This window comes from Salvelinus alpinus, chromosome 19 (assembly GCF_045679555.1).
Source record: "Salvelinus alpinus chromosome 19, SLU_Salpinus.1, whole genome shotgun sequence".
Taxonomy (NCBI): domain Eukaryota; kingdom Metazoa; phylum Chordata; class Actinopteri; order Salmoniformes; family Salmonidae; genus Salvelinus; species Salvelinus alpinus.
The window spans coordinates 12,715,923-12,732,117 of NC_092104.1; the positions used below are offsets into that span (position 1 = coordinate 12,715,923).

A 16,195-nucleotide genomic window follows, 5' to 3' on the forward strand; every position below is an offset into this window, starting at 1 on the left:
ATACATTTTTCAAAAGGGATAACTATTAATTTGCAGTATTTAAGTTCCAATAACACATGAGCTGTTTTACAATAAAAGCCTCGTGGTTCATGTACTATGATAACTATTAATACTGCATTAAGTATTTAACTTTTATTGAGAACTAAACTCTGCTCAGTGTCTTTGTAGCTGACAATGAAAGTTGTACTGGATAGATAATTACCTTTTTTTTAATAAGAGAATGAGAACCAATGGAAACACACGTCTACTTGGGTTTCAAATATTTATTGAACACCTGAATGTTGAAGAAAATGAAAGTGTTGAAAACTACCAGCTGTATTATTATGATGCTGACAGACAGAGGACCTGCAGAGATGAATGGATGAAGTACACGATGACCACTAATATCTGTTCCTGGCCCTTAACAAAGATGTCAGATGACTCTTTGGATGTGTTATGGCTATACTAATGTAAGAACATGATGGAGGGCTGTTTAAGATGTGTGATATGAGAGGTATTCTGACTTTCTAGGTTGGTTGGTTGAGCTGACCGCCTGTACAGAGATTTCACAAACATGGTCAACAATAAAGTAAAACAGTAAGGCATAAAAGCATTGAAAATGGTTCCAGTACAGTTATGATTATAAAAAAACAAACCTATAAAACAAAATCGATGAAGCCCCAAATGTATTAAAAATAAAAAATGCTCTGCTAATGATGGGTGTCTGGCTTAAAGTTTACAGAAAGTTGCAAAACCCATAGACATTAAATAACATAAATTAGCATGTTGGGATCCACTGTATACAACAAAGCTTTGCATAATTATACACATTTATACATTTCAACAAGTCAAAAATAAGACCTAAATCTTTCAATAATAGCTTCAGACTCATACAAAGGGGAGTACAATAGCGATGCAGACAAAGAAACGCTGTTTTGCTAGCTTGTTTTGCTAGCTTGGAGTGAATTTAAACATTTTTCCTTCTTTGCATTCATACTGTGTAAAAAAATATTCCCTTTGCTGTAGAAAAGGTTTCTATGTTCTGTCAGGATTAAACAAGACCGCCTCATAACCCACCACAGGAATTATTATAGCACCAGGTACCAGGTGTCATCATCTCTGGTTCAGCTCATTGAGAGATGGGAGGTAGACCGACTCTTCTGACACTCTCTGGATTCACTCTCTAACTGCAAGCTTCAATTCATTTGACTAGGGAAACACACATCAGGAATGCAATAGCGCAATAGTTATTCGTAGACCAGTGGGCATTTCTTCAGCACCTAATCACCATTACAAGTAGCTTCATACGTCATCTGCAGATCAGGCAGGAGAAAATAGCTGGACAGCACACACCTGTGGATGTATGCTGGAAACTAAGCCTAAGCCTGAATGTTATGATAATATTATATCCAATTGTTGGGTCTCACTGTAAACCTTAATTGCTTTGAAAAACTGCAGAACGAGATATGTTTATTGCACTTTTATATTAAGATATACATATAACATGTATAAATAATACATGTGTATGTGTGACATTTAGAAGGATAAGTAATGCATTCATAATATGCAAATGCATTTATAATCGTTCCCTATTACTTTACACATTTCATAACATGTTGAGAGTTCATGACCATAGAAAGTAATAAGTTAAAAATGTTGTCCAAGAGTGATGTTAGAGACTCATTATTTTTTATCCCACTCGGGCATCCAGGGCTCGTGCCGTGCGACAGTAAAACAAGTCCCTGAAAAAAGCCAAAGCTTATCTTCTCTTCAGGCAGGCGGTAGGAACTAGTGCGAGACGTCTCAGTATCTCTGCAGTTTCTCCTGGTCCGTCCCTCAATGGTGCCCCCTGCCTGTTCCTGCAGTCCGAGCATATGCTGGAGGGTTAGGGGCCTGGCCTGGCCTGCCTCTCCTGAAGGGCCCAGTATATGGGGACAGGAAGACCCCCTAACCTTCCCCATCCCCCCGCAAGTCACTCCTATGAGGAGGCTGTGTATGTACTGTATCCTGGGCCTCTATAAGAACAGGCCTCTATAAGAAGCACACGGGGCCAACCTCTAGGTGGTAGTGCGAGCCAGGCTCTGTGGCCGGTAGGTTATACACGTCCAGGATGGGGAGTAAGTTGGGGTCCTGGGTCTGGAAGACGAAATGGGTCTGGTGCCAGCGGCCATCTTTGATCTGAAAGACAAGGGGATTTTACTTTTTAGAACCTACAGAGACTAATTTGGTCAGACTGTGCAATACATTATCTTCAGTTGGTGTACAATTTACTATAATTAGAGCTTAAATACATGGTAGCGTTAAATACATGGTAGCCTATGTAACAACATGTAATGTGTCATGCACTATTTCATCCACTATTCCTCCAGCTGTATGTTCAGTAGGAGAGCAGACTGTCACATGATCCAGGCTGGAGGTTGACATACCCAGCATTCGTCCTTCACTACGTGGGGCTCCAGGAGTCCTCCAGCCTGGATCATGTCTCCTCCGCTCCAGGCCTTGAAGCGCACCGCGGTGGGGGAGGGCTCCAGGGAGGAGCTGTTGGCCCACACGGGGACATTCAGGCAGTGGATGGTGATGTGCTGCACTGCCTCAGAGCTCAGTAGATGGAGGAAGTTCATCTGGATACGACCCACCCCCATCTCCAGCTGCAGACGGACACACATCAACTACCGTTACAATTTAATCCCTAATCTATTGTGTCAGACAATACCAGTGGACATGCAAGATTTGGTTCTGGATGCCAGATACAAAACCTGTCTGAAGTAAAAATGTAGGATATGTCAAAAGAAACAAAAGACAGGAAATTCAAATGAGCTAAATAGTAAGAATGCTGTTCTGTAGTACAGTACGACGGTTGTGTGTGGAAACATACAGATGTAGGATCTTCATTTGAGCCAGTTTGCTACAGCAGGAAAATAATCCTGCAGCAACAGGAAATGTGAATTATTATGTGGATCCTAATTAATGGGCATTTTTGTAGGGGTTGATACATATTTCGTAAGGGAAAATAAAGTCTGAAATTTCAAAGTGTAAATTGCAAACTTCAGAAGCATTTTTAAACCTCAAATACACTACAAGTTTCTCTGAAAACCTGACTAAAATATTGGCTTCCTATTATCAGTTGTTTTGACTGGATTGTGGCTTGTTTTGACTGTAAATGGCTGAGTAGTAGTGGAAGTTGATGCTGACCTTGGATACTGTGATGGGTTTCAGACAGGTCTGGCCACCGCTGGTGAAGTTACACGTCACCTCGATGGAGTCAGCAGAGCAGCCGAGGTTTGGGTCGATCCAGTAAGTTCCTTAGGGAAGGAGAACAAACTGAGTGAAAAAGGAGTCTGGATACAGGAGTAGTGTACTTTTAGCAGAGTGGACAAGTATGTAATGCTTAAGGAAGGGATATCACTGGTCAGGTGTATAGTCTTGATATTTATCACTATAGATGACAATTTATAGCTTAGTTATAGCTTATAACTAGTCAGGTCCACATGGTCTAGAAAAACTATTGGACTAAGTATACTGTAACTGAAGGATTGAACCCAAAATGTGAATCTCAGGCTACACTGTGTCCTGTATCTCAGACGACGCCTTCCTCACCATCATTCATCCTCTGTTCACAGTCCTTGAGGTCTCTGCAGATGCGCGCAGGGTTGTCGTGGGTTCCTAGTGGGTTCTTCAGGCTCTGGATCAAGGTGCTGAGGTAGTGGAGGGTCTTGAATATCTCTGTACCCTGGTGGTCCAACATGGGCAGGTCCATGTCGTGGAAACTCTAGAAATGATAGAGACAAACGGTCACACACTGAGCACCAAATCTTCACAAACAGCCAGCCACCATTGGAGAGTGATAAATGACAAAATCCTGGCTTGAGAAGCATGAGGGTAACCGTACTTTTGTCATGCATTAATGCTAATGGAATATTTGTGTAAGAGTTGGTCATACATACAGTACGAACATACAATTGTTCTCTGTATTGTACTGGGTACATTGCTTATTTGCCAAGGGACCAATGATGCTTCTCACAGTGACTCACCTCTGACCTCAGCGCAGCATGGGAATCAATAATGAGCTGAAAAGCAGCACCAATAGCCTCCCTTCTCTAGAAGAGAAGACAAAAAGACAAAAGTATGAACTCTGAAACATTCTCCCGCATTCACTCCTTACTCCTCTCCATTGCTTCTGAGAAAGTCCAATTGTAAATAGAGGAGACTTACAAATGGCATAGAACCAGGGAGACCCTATAAGACAATGGAAATAGAAAGGGGGGGGGGGGGGGTTAATGCATGGTCCAGTCATAGTGCAGCATATAAAAAAAATCAGAAAAACGAGTGATACCACTATTGCAAAGTCTTTACATAAATAACAGGAAAGACTTACTGGGGGTCCGGGTGGTCCACGAGGACCAGGAGGGCCCCTTGGTCCTTGTACCCCCTGTTTGTAAAAAACCAAGAACACTATTGGATTAATACACCCCCCTAGACCATAATGCTGCAGCTTGACCTCTCAATATCAAGATCCTCTTCATCTAAACTCCTCTGCCAACAGACGGTAAAGCAGCGGCAAGCAGTAAGTAGCCTTTCTGTCTCAACTTAATCCTAGTTGTCATGGTGAGTGGAACAACAAACAGAGAAGCACTGAGGGAAATGAAAAGTGCTTTAGGGGTTGAGGCTGAATCCCTTCTAAGGAGTGTGCTCTCCATACTAAGCACCCTATTCTGTCCTGTGATCACTCTAAGCCTCGGTGTAAGGCAGAGCTGGGTTCAAATACTATTTGAAATCATTTCAAATACTTTGTGTGATTAATTGCCAGTCTAAATGGACCAATAGAATAGTGCCACAACACTAAACCCCGCCCATCTGAAATTCCAGGCAGGCAGGCTAGAGTATATACTCAAAATAGTATTTGAACCCAGGCCTGGAATAAGGGATATGATTCATAAAATTAAGGACACGCACCGCATCCCCTCGACTTCCTTTGTCACCTTGGGGACCCTGAGAGAGAGAGCGAGAGAGAGAGCGAGCGAGCGAGCGAGAGAGAGGGGAAATTACTCCATCGCCCCCCCAGAAAACTGAGTGATAACATGTTCTTTGGCAGATAAGGGGTATGAGATATGATGATGTACATACTGTATTACCACTGGGGCCGATGATACCGACTGGGCCTGTGGCACCAACATTACCCTGGAGAGAGAGAGAGAGAGAGAGAGAAAGATAAACATTGTTAGTGAGGGCAGCCACTATCTGAATTAACAAGGCATATGTTGTCAATATGGTGGCCCTCTTTTGCTTGGTTAGTTGAGCAGGGTGTTTGCAACGCCATGATAGTGGGTTTGATTTCCCAGGACCACCCGTACAGAAAATGTATGGATAAAAGCGTCTGATAAATGGCATATACTATGTGTATTATATATTAATATGCCCAGTGTTTCAGCCTAGGATGAACTATTGACCCAAGTTCCAACCTAAAAATAGGCCATGTTACCTGACCTGGAAAAACATAGGGAATTACGTAATAACAATTTTTCTAATCTCCTTTTACCATCAAGCCATGTGGCCCTTTTGGTCCCTGTATGCCGGCTGGGCCCAGATCTCCTGGAGGTCCCTATGAAGATAAAACATGTGTTGATAAGATACAATGTGTTAATAAGGCAAGTATCACTTCACATAGAAGCTTAGGCCAACTGAGTGCAATGTTGCACCATATGGGCTGTATGTAATATGCACAGTAAGCAACACAGACAGCAAGAGACACTCCAAGTTTCTTCAGTTAACAGCTCTTTCACTGAAAATTATTATTTGATAGGTCTTGATGATGAGTCAGTAAGCCTACAGTGCGTCTGACATCTAATTTGCCAAGTCAGAGAATCTATCTCCACTTTAGCATAACGCCAAGGCTCAGCTGCCTAACATTCCTCTGTGAGATGTGTGTATACAGTATATCAAAATGGAAAATCTCCAACTGGAGCACAGGCAGTCATATGACTCACTAAATTAGCGCCTAAATGTTCAGTAAAGCCTGTAACTTCTTCGTTTTCTTAGCTGCCCAACACCTGTAGAGCAACATCACTAGAGAGTAATAAAGTAACCGAAGTTATGGCGTGTTAAGTGACATTACACGTGGGTGGAGTAAACTTCTTGTGGACCGTGATAGATTTTCTGCCCCAATGCAGCAGTCTTTAATTCGATTTATCCCTTTCAGAGCAAAGACAATAGACGCTACCAAATCGTTTGAGGCTTTAAATTCCTTTAAAGCTTTACTATTAATCTCCAGCAGATCCCTGATTTCCCACTGAAAATGGGTTCTGCTTTTTTGCCGGTGTTTTATTAGAACCATATTTTTTGCGGCTTAGAACTTCATTCTTGATGGTCCACGTTTAAAGCCCTGTGTTATTTGATCATGTGACTCAGGTGTGAGATGAAAATGGGGTGGGGAAGTCTAGCGTACCTTTGGTCCGAACATCCCGAGAACCCCTGGGTACCCTGATTCACCTGTGTCACCCTGGGGAGAGAAATGGAACCATCTTCATCATCCTCACTGTCGTCATTGTCATTCACCTCCTCATCATCATTATCATGTCCTAGTCATGATGACCAATCAAACGGACTCAGCAATGTTGCTATGTTACTCACGAGCTGTCCTTTGTTCCCCTGGTCACCCTGTTTTCCTGGAATTCCCATTCCACCAATGTGGCCTCTTTTCCCTGAATATCTAGTTTGGCCGGGGAGACCCCTCTCACCCTGTGACACACACACAAGGACAGACAACCATTCAGGACCAGTACCGTGTGGAGAAGGTTTATTTCTGTCAACACTCGACTGGGAAGTTATGATGTTATGATGGAGCAATAGCTCAAGTGCTTATTTCTCATCCTTCAGACCTTGTACAACATATAATAGGATAACCATGGTGGTCACAGTTCATCCACCGGGTACAACATATAATACGATAACCATGGTGGTCACAGTTCATTCTTCACCTTGTACAACATATAATAGGATAACCATTGTGGTCACAGTTCATTCTTCACCTTGTACAACATATAATAGGATAACCATGGTGGTCATAGTTCATTCTTCACCTTGTACAACATATAATAGGATAACCATGGTGGTCATAGTTCATTCTTCACCTTGTACAACATATAATAGGATAACCATGGTGGTCACAGTTCATTGGAGCATGTTCTCTCTCCTCTCTCACCTTGGGTCCGAAGGAGCCCTGATCGCCTGGAAGCCCTGGCACGCCCATTTTACCACTGTTACCAGCTTTGCCAATGATACCAAACTCTCCGTCGTCTCCTTGCTCCCCCTAAGGAGTGGACACAAACAATTGAGGATGGCTGAGGCTTAACAGAGAAGACCAATCATACAGTAGCAAAAGACTCTGCTTATTTCAGTCAATGAGAAGAATGCACAGTTATGGTGTCTGTCCTTCCTCACCTTCATTCCATTGTCACCATCTTTCCCAGGAGGCCCGTCCATTCCAGGTTGGCCCTCAAGGCCCTCTCTTCCCACCACTCCCTTTGGGCCAAGAGGACCCTCGGGACCCTGGAAAAGATAGAGAATAATGCTACATATGAGATGCATTCTAGCACAATCAATCAATTAATCAATCAACCAATCAATCAATAAATGACATGCAGTATTAAAATGAAAAGATAAAGTTCTCACTCACCGGTGGTCCTTTGGTCCCAGACTCGCCTTGTTTGCCCCGTTTGCCTTTCTGACCCTGGAGTAGATCATAGAGGTACAGACCATCAGCTCCAACATGACATCACCACATAGCAAAAGAGCCCCAATACATTGAAATCAAATTAAAGGGGTACCAAAGTGGTTCAAACAGGTGTTGTGAGGTAAAACTGGATACAACAGTTTGGTTGTTGTTGAGGTATTTTGTCCTTACTTGATCACCTTTCGATCCTTTCAGACCCTGTATTCCCCTTGGTCCAGGATGTCCCTACAATATATAAAAAAGAAGGAAGGAAGGAATGAATGAACGAATAAAAGATGAAACAATCAAACAAACAAATGACAAGTTTTACCTTTTTAATAGGTAGATATTCTAATGTAGATACTGTCTCAAATCAAATTTAATTTGATTCAGTGTGAAAGAACACATATTATCATGTCATAAACAGAACATTTTACTCACAGGTAGTCCAGTTGCTCCGGCTTTGCCTCTCGATCCGTCCACCCCTGGCTGGCCCTGGGAAATAAACATTTGTTAATGTTAGCCGTTTCCATGTATAAAGGATATATTCCAAATGAGACAACATTAACGTATACAATACAATCGACATCCCACTTACTAGGTATCCTGGGTCCCCTGATTCTCCTCTGTCTCCCCTGTCTCCGGTAGAACCCTGGTTTCAGATGGGAACCAAACAGAATGAAGCATATAGATCCCAGCTATTTTAGCAAAGAAACACCAAACAACACAGCAGGCGGAGGGCTACATGATGAGAGGAACTCACTCTGTCACCTTGTGGACCGGGAGGGCCTTCCACCTTACTGTCCTCCCCCTGTTCACCCTGGAAAACATACAGGGAAAACAGATTCATTTTTAATTACAAATTTTAATAAGGTTAAATTCATGATATTCCTTTCAGTACAATGAAATATTCTATGCAATTATAGTTTTTGTTGGTGATGGCAATAGGTTGCTTTCAATAAAAAGGGGACCTAGATTGCATTAAATGTTCCAGTGACTTTACAGGGGCCGGTGAATGATGTGGAATGCTTGTAGTATTTCATAGTGCATGAGGATCAGCTAAATACAAGAGGAAACAGTGGAACAGGGATCCAAAACTAAACAATTTATGAGTAGTGGCACAATATTGATCTCATTAGAAAGTAAGTATGGTCAACATTATGAGGTTACCAGCACACAGGAAAGAGGACTTCATATCGAAGTTCTATTTATCAAGCTGAACCTTGATTGATCTGAATAGTGATGACAAGGAGTATTCCAATAGCAGTTGAAAGCAGTTTGTGGCCAATGACCTACATTTGATCAAATTTCTCCAGAGTTAATGAGAAGTGCCATTGTGCATACCATTGATCAATTATATTTAATCGCTTCTTGTGGGATAATCAGACTGAAATAGCCGTGGAATTCAGTCACTCTCAGCGGCTGGAAACCATGTGATATGGCTAGGACTTTTTCCTGATAGCAATGGCCTATCTCTAGGGCCCAGAGTTTCTCCTGGTCAGGGCATGTGTTCAGGAGAAACTCCTAGCCCTACCAACATGTGATAATGGGATATGTGGGACATACAAATGTGTGCAAATGTGTGCAAACATGACTGTCAGTCGTTTTGGATAAAAGTGTCTGCTAAATCGCACACATGAACATTAGTATTATATATTACATGGATTGACTATAGGACAGAGAGAGAGACGGACAGTGCTAGGGCTGTCACCACTAATCCTCCACAGACCATAAGTCTAGACACACACGTCAAGACACCCACAAAGAGAGAGCTATTAGACACAGACAGGACTGTGGGAAGTGTACCTTTTCACCTTTTGGTCCAGGAGGTCCCAGTGAGCCTTGCCGTCCTGTGTGGCCCTACAACCACAGAGGAGGACAATAGAGACCGTGTTACTCATCACACAGGGCAACAACAATAGCTACCTTCTTGGAAGCATTCAATGTTATGTGTCATTAGGTAAACAATACTCACTGAAGGCAGCAATTTAGATATAGTATATTTTTTTATTTAACAAGGCAAGTCAGTTAAGAACAAATTCTTATTTGCAATGACGGCCTACACCGGCCAAACACAGACAACGCTGGGCCAATTGTGCACCACCTTATTGGACTCCCAATCACAGCCAGTTGTGATACAGTATGGATTTGAACCAGGTTGTCTGTAGTGACACCTCTAGCTGAGATGCAGTGCCTTAGACCACTGTGCCACTTGGGAGCCCAATGATAATGTCCTAGGTGGCAATTCTTCATTGATCGATCATCTGGCTATATTTAATTGATCTAGAATCATATTGCGTTGATATTGAGTGAAGGATATTGTATGTGGCAAAGGGTAAATTTTACCTCGTATCCTGTGATGCCTGTTTCACCTTGCTGGCCCATTCTCCCTGGTGCACCCTGTAAACATCAGATGTTCAGTCTTTACGACCTAGCACATTAGGAAACCAACATATCAGACGAAAAACTAGGAACAAATCCACAGAGCCTTACCACTGGTCCAATGGTTCCTCTCGATCCCTTCGGCCCAACAAATCCTGCTTCTCCTTGTTCACCAATTGCCCCAGTCTCTCCCAGGTGACCCATGTGACCCTTGCTGCCCTAGAGAAGGGTCGCAATAGAGCAGGCATGCAAAAATAGCAAGGTTGACTTTCAGTCACTGGCAAATTGTGTGTGGATAGTTTTACAGTGTCATCTCAACTCTCCATTTTGAATGTCCACTTTCAACATAGTGGCTCTAGAGGTCATTGATGCCTAATGTTTGTTGACTACAATAACAGATAAGGAGCCATCCAACTTTCTTTAAAAACCAAGAAAGGTACGGTGAAACAACTAACAGGTTTCAGTGAATGAAATGAATGAGAGTGACAGATGTAGGGAGGCGTACTTCATGAGGAACTGAGCTGACATACATACCTTCTCTCCTGCTTTTCCTCTTTCACCAAACTTGCCAGGTTTGCCCTCCTGACCCTGGAAGACAGTTATTGGTGTCAGAAGTCAACAGCTGTTTATTTTAACAGCAATAAACCTCTATGACGAAGACAAGGCAATGGTCAAAATGGTCATCCACAGTATTCTCAGTAAAGACAGTTTGCAGGAGATAAAAGCGTGTTGGTATCCGTTTTGCCTTGACATGTAGTAGCCTACATGCTGCATAGCAACATTTCATCTAAAACAACAGCAAGTGAAGTGAGAAACTCTGATTCATGAGAACCTGAGAGTCTAGTACAGAAAAATGTAAATATGTTAGGTTGAGTTTGGACACTCACCCACACTCCCACTAAGCCAGGAGGTCCGGGAGACCCTTCCTTTCCTTTCAGTCCGGTGTCACCCCTCTCTCCTTTACCCCCCTCCGGTCCCATGTCACCATTCTCGCCCTGAGCAGAGAACCAAGAAGACAATTATACCTGATCACACATTTCACGGGTGCAGATGTTGGCGGTAGCAGAAAATATTCAGACAAGGTCTTTGAAGGCCGAAGTGGAGAAGGGTAGGCAATGTATTTCCATAACAACTCCTGCCAGAAGGAAGAGCTCAAAATAGGCCTGCTGCCTGCTCCCTGTTTATTTTCACTCAGCGTCAACAGAATTCAGCTCCAACTGTACGACGGCCAGCATCTTACACAATGCAGCACTTGAGTCTGACTAAAACGAATTACAGTTTAACAGTGTAGTACAGTTCATTAACTCCATATGAACATGGCTTAGATCACATCTGATGACGATAGAATCACATTCTCTTGTTCAAAAGAGTGACAGTTATCCTAAAACACTCTCTTCTCTTTTACTAAGAACTGGCTATGAACCCATAAGAGTCTGAGCCCTGTCTAAGTCGGGTGAAGGATCCTACTAATCTGTATGGAATTGTTTTAAGAAGGTCATAACAAGGATCATTTTGCTATTTGATTTAGAATTTTAAGACCCCTTGAAGCATCCCCAAAATATTTGATGAAAAATTATTTTTGGCCTTACTGCTATTAGCCCATACAAATGCATTGAATAACAGATTCACTACATAGAACAGTAAATAGTTTGTTCTGAAGTGTCTGTCCTATATCTGAGAGAGATAAGAAAGATCAGGAAACATTTGTATATTTGTTTTTACATGTATTTAACCCCTCATTTTTTGGCACGAAAGAGTCTCCAAACAGTATATACTGTACTTCCAATCATTTTTTCAACTGATACCGGTGGACCTTCAGACGAGTCTTGTGAGGCCTGTGGGCGTCCTCAAGCAAAACCGGCACGTACGTGTTCGTGAGAGTCTCACCTTTCCACAGAGGGGTCAGATTAGTGTGTAGCCCAAACTGTTCGGACACTACAGACGATTATGTGAGAAGACCGATTTTCGGGAAGTCTCATGGTCTGACAAACACCGCTCTAGCTCTGTTACCTTTCACTGCAGATGCGGAAGTGCGACATGGGGTGATGTTGTGGATTGAGACACATCCAATGCAAAAAACATAAAACATATCTAGCTTAAAGTGATGGGGGCGTGGACATCGACCTCAGGGGGATAAACAGCCACACCCTAACTGGAGATATGTACATATAACTCTAACTGGCAAATCATCTATTGATGTCAATGAGACAATGACTGTCAACTCTGGTCTTAGACTTTCAACGCAAGTTAGGATTCATCACAGTGACTATTGCCTTAGTGTTATTCATCTCTTACCTTGAGTCCATCAGGACCACTCTGTCCGGCATCCCCATCGATCCCCATCTCACCCTGAAGGAGGGGGGGGTTTAAGTACAAGTAAATAAGGCCAAACTACCTATGGAACACTGGTCACTTTAATAATACTGTATATACTGTATTCTACTGCATTTTGGTCAATGCCACTCCGACATTGCTCGTCCTAATATTTATATATTTCTTAATTCCATTATTTTAGATTTGTGTGTATTGTTGTGTATTGTTAGATATTACTGCACTGTTGGAGCTAGGTACACATGCATTTTGTTACACCCGCAATAACTTCTACTAAACATGTGTACGTTACCAATAACCTTTGATTCGATTTGATTTGTTACAAGAATCACAAACATTGGTAGAAGAGGGGGTACTCACCCTCTGTCCGATGAGGCCCTGCTCTCCGAAGTTTCCTGCTGGTCCGAGGGCACCCTGTCACACAGGTCAATAACACAATGAACAAATGGACGCTTTCCATTTCAATACACTGTGTGCAACATAAATAGACTGAATCGATTACTGGAAATGTGAATATTCCCCATTAGCTGTTGCCAAGGCAGCAGCTACTCTTCCTGGGATCCAAACAGTGAGTACCTTGTTGAGTATTAAAGAGTATAAGCTTACCTTCTCTCCTGGTTCGCCTGGTAGTCCCCACTCCCCCACCTTTCCAGTTAGACCCTGTCAGAGAACAATGACCATTCATAATCAAATTAGGGGGCAAGGCATTGGTCACTGGAGCCTGAACTAATCACATTACACCACGAGAATGACACACTACGTCATGTAGAATAGTGTAACTCACCTTGACTCCCATCTCTCCCAGTGGACCCATAGTTCCTGGTGGCCCAGTAAGTCCCTATGGTGATAAGACAGAGCCATGGTATGATGTGATGACCGAGAGCTCCAAAATATATTGGCCTGTGAAGCCCTTTATATCCTAGGTAACTACACTGGTAAAACTAAATAAATACAGTGCGGATAAAAAGCTAATGTGAGTGAAAAAAGGCAGCAAGAATAGAGTGTGAAAAAGCCGTTGAGGATATACATGTGGATGGTGGAGATACGTCCATCTGTACTTGAGATCCAGACCCTCTCCTTGAGTCTTAGAACACAGAACTAAAGCTTCTGTATGTGGTGGAAACTAGCCAATACTCAAATAGAGCTGTTTGCAAGAAGCTCAGAGTAAATCATCTGATCTTACTGTCCTCTCTCTCTCCGTATCATTTTCTCTCTCTCTGTCTCTGTATATATATATTTCTCTCCCCCTTCTTTTTCTCCCTCTCTCTTCCCGTTACATAATGCAGGATGCAGGATGAGGCTTCCCTGGGCTGCTCAAGCAGAAGCTGCAACATTTCAGCTGTCGGAATGAAGATGTACTGCAGAGACAAGTGCACACTTAAGTGTGTTCAATGCCCCTAGTCACCTCCTCTCTAAGATGTTGGTTGGGTCCAATAACCCCTGATTTCAGGCTTCACAGATCCTAACCATAGGCAGAAGGATTACCAGCAGGTGTATGGAAGGGTGTATGGAGACATTATGGTAAACAAAGTTAGGAATAGTAATGAAATCAGACAGCTTCCTGGCTTGAAGGTGAAATATCATGCAAAACCGATGTGGCAGTAAGTGTTACTCTATAGGAATTTAAATATAGGAAATAACACCCATATCCCTGACTGGGCTGGAGACAGTTAGGCCTGGCAGGGTAAAACAACAAGATGGTGCCTACAATGGCCACCCTTTTGCAAGCTCCCAGCCAACTTTGCAGTCTTTTTTTTGTTGTTGTTGTTTATTTTGTACTTAATTTGATCAGAAAGGTTCTAGTATTATTTCCTATGACCGACAAACACTTCTGGACATCAGATCGGAGATTACTCACCACATATTCGACTTTCCGGTGTGGAATCCTCTGTCTAGACTACCCAAAGCACTTATCTTCATCACGGAAGCCCTTTTCCAAAAAGACCCAGCCAGAGGAGGGGAAGGCGAGCTGGAGTTCTAGTCCAATTAAGGAAAAGGGCAAACCAACCTCCACTCCCTAGTATATTACTTGCTAATGTACGGTCTGTTTTGCTCATGCAGACTGTGATATGTAAACTTAAAGCGCAAACCATTGCATTTAACTACAGTAAAGTGACTGGAAACATGGACGAGTATAAACAGAATAAACCACACAGAGCCGTTGTCATGGGTCCCTGCTGCTCACGAGGACTGCAGGCTCCCGATCTCTGTAGCCAACATGAGTAGGACCTTCAAGCGTGTTAACCCTCGCAATACTGCCGGCCCGGATGATATCCCAAGCTGTGTCCTCAGAGCATGTGCAGACCAGCTGGCTGGAGTGTTTATGGACATTTTCAATCTCGACTATCCCAGTCTATCATGCCACTTGCTTAAAATGGCCAACATTGTTCCTCTACCCAAGCAAGCCAAGGTAACTGAACTAAATGACTATCACCCTGTAGCACTCACTTATGTCATCATGAAGTGCTTTGAAAGTCAAGGACCATGTCACCACCACCATACCCAACACCCTTGACCCACTACAATTTGCATACCGCCCCAACAGATCCATGGACAACGCAATTACCCTTGCACTGCACACCGCCCTATCCCACCTGGACAAGAGGAATACCTATGTGAGAATGCTGTTAATTGACTACAGCTCAGCTTCTGAAACCATAGTGCTTGTCACTAAGCTCAGGGCCTTGGGGCTAAACTCCTCCCTGTGCAACTGGATCCTAGATTTCCTGACGGGCTGACCCCAGGTGGTGAGGGTAGGCAACAACACCTCCACCACGCTGATTCTCAACACAGGGGCCCCCATGGAGTGTGTGCTCAGCCCTCTCCTGTACTCCCTGTTTACCCATGACTGTGTGACCACGCACAACTCCAACTCAATCAATAAGTTTGTTGACAACACAACAGTGGTAGGCCTGATTACCAATAACGATGAGACAGCCTACAGGGAGGAGGTTAAAGCCCTTGCCGAGTGGTGCCAGGAACATAACCTCTCTCTCAACAAAACGAAGGAGCTTATCGTGGACTACAGGAGACAGAAGAGGGAGCATGTCCCCATCCTCATCGACAGGGCCGCAGTCAATAGGGTCAAAAGCTTCAAGTTCCTCTGCATGCACATCACTGAGGACCTGAAATGGTCTCGCCATAACAGCGCCGCTACAACCTCAGACGGCTGAAGAAATGTGGTATGTCCCCTAAGACCCTCACAAACTTCTACAGATGCACCATTGAGAGCATTCAGTAGGGCTGCATCACCGCCAGGTACGGCAACTACTCCACCCTCAACTGAATGGGTGGAACAGCCCAACGCATCACCGGGCCATGCTGCCTGCCCTCCAGGACATCTATTGCACTCGGTGTCAAGGGAAGGCCAAGAAGATCATCAAGGACCTCAGTACCCCGAGCCACGGACTGTTCACTCGGCTACCGCCCGACAGACGGAGACAATACAGATCCATCAAAGCCAAGACCGAGAGAATAAAAAACGGATTCTATTACCAGGCCATCAGACAGCCATCAATAGCCGTCACAAGCTATCACACACTCACACTCACACCCACTCACAGCCAACACTGCTGTCCCATGTTATAGAGACATTGAACCACTGGTCACTTCCCGTTTCACACTGTGTATTTATATACTGTATCACCGACATAGATTATTCTGATATTACTACTACTGTACATTGTATTTTAGTTATACTGTTTATACACACTGCATATTATTTTATATTCTGGATTCTTGACATACGTCCTTCTAATATATCTACTGCTGTACATAGCATTTCTAGTATATCTT

The 16,195-nt window shown here is 43.2% G+C and overlaps 1 protein-coding gene across 2 annotated transcripts in view; it reads right to left on the reverse strand.

The window, feature by feature from the left end:
• Window positions 1–248: 248 nt before the first annotated feature.
• Window positions 249–16,195, reverse strand: part of LOC139545028 (collagen alpha-1(XXVII) chain B-like) — a 96,891-nt gene continuing 80,944 nt past the window's right edge. Inside the window, exons 33-60 of one of the 2 annotated variants that reach the window (XM_071352362.1) lie at window positions 13,185–13,238; window positions 13,007–13,060; window positions 12,761–12,814; window positions 12,365–12,418; window positions 10,957–11,064; window positions 10,604–10,657; window positions 10,181–10,288; window positions 10,034–10,087; window positions 9,494–9,547; window positions 8,451–8,507; window positions 8,286–8,339; window positions 8,129–8,182; window positions 7,880–7,933; window positions 7,652–7,705; window positions 7,417–7,524; window positions 7,178–7,285; window positions 6,607–6,714; window positions 6,422–6,475; window positions 5,516–5,578; window positions 5,104–5,157; window positions 4,933–4,968; window positions 4,355–4,408; window positions 4,192–4,215; window positions 4,011–4,076; window positions 3,577–3,748; window positions 3,172–3,281; window positions 2,406–2,627; window positions 249–2,157 (exon numbers count right to left, since the gene is read on the reverse strand). In XM_071352362.1, coding sequence (XP_071208463.1) covers window positions 2,011–2,157; window positions 2,406–2,627; window positions 3,172–3,281; window positions 3,577–3,748; window positions 4,011–4,076; window positions 4,192–4,215; window positions 4,355–4,408; window positions 4,933–4,968; window positions 5,104–5,157; window positions 5,516–5,578; window positions 6,422–6,475; window positions 6,607–6,714; window positions 7,178–7,285; window positions 7,417–7,524; window positions 7,652–7,705; window positions 7,880–7,933; window positions 8,129–8,182; window positions 8,286–8,339; window positions 8,451–8,507; window positions 9,494–9,547; window positions 10,034–10,087; window positions 10,181–10,288; window positions 10,604–10,657; window positions 10,957–11,064; window positions 12,365–12,418; window positions 12,761–12,814; window positions 13,007–13,060; window positions 13,185–13,238 — 2,193 coding nt within the window. In that variant the 3' untranslated portion in view covers window positions 249–2,010. Of the gene's footprint in view, window positions 2,158–2,405; window positions 2,628–2,854; window positions 2,904–3,171; window positions 3,282–3,576; window positions 3,749–4,010; window positions 4,077–4,191; window positions 4,216–4,354; window positions 4,409–4,932; window positions 4,969–5,103; window positions 5,158–5,515; window positions 5,579–6,421; window positions 6,476–6,606; window positions 6,715–7,177; window positions 7,286–7,416; window positions 7,525–7,651; window positions 7,706–7,879; window positions 7,934–8,128; window positions 8,183–8,285; window positions 8,340–8,450; window positions 8,508–9,493; window positions 9,548–10,033; window positions 10,088–10,180; window positions 10,289–10,603; window positions 10,658–10,956; window positions 11,065–12,364; window positions 12,419–12,760; window positions 12,815–13,006; window positions 13,061–13,184; window positions 13,239–16,195 lie in introns of those variants that run through there. The other variant, XM_071352364.1, reaches the window with a different exon arrangement.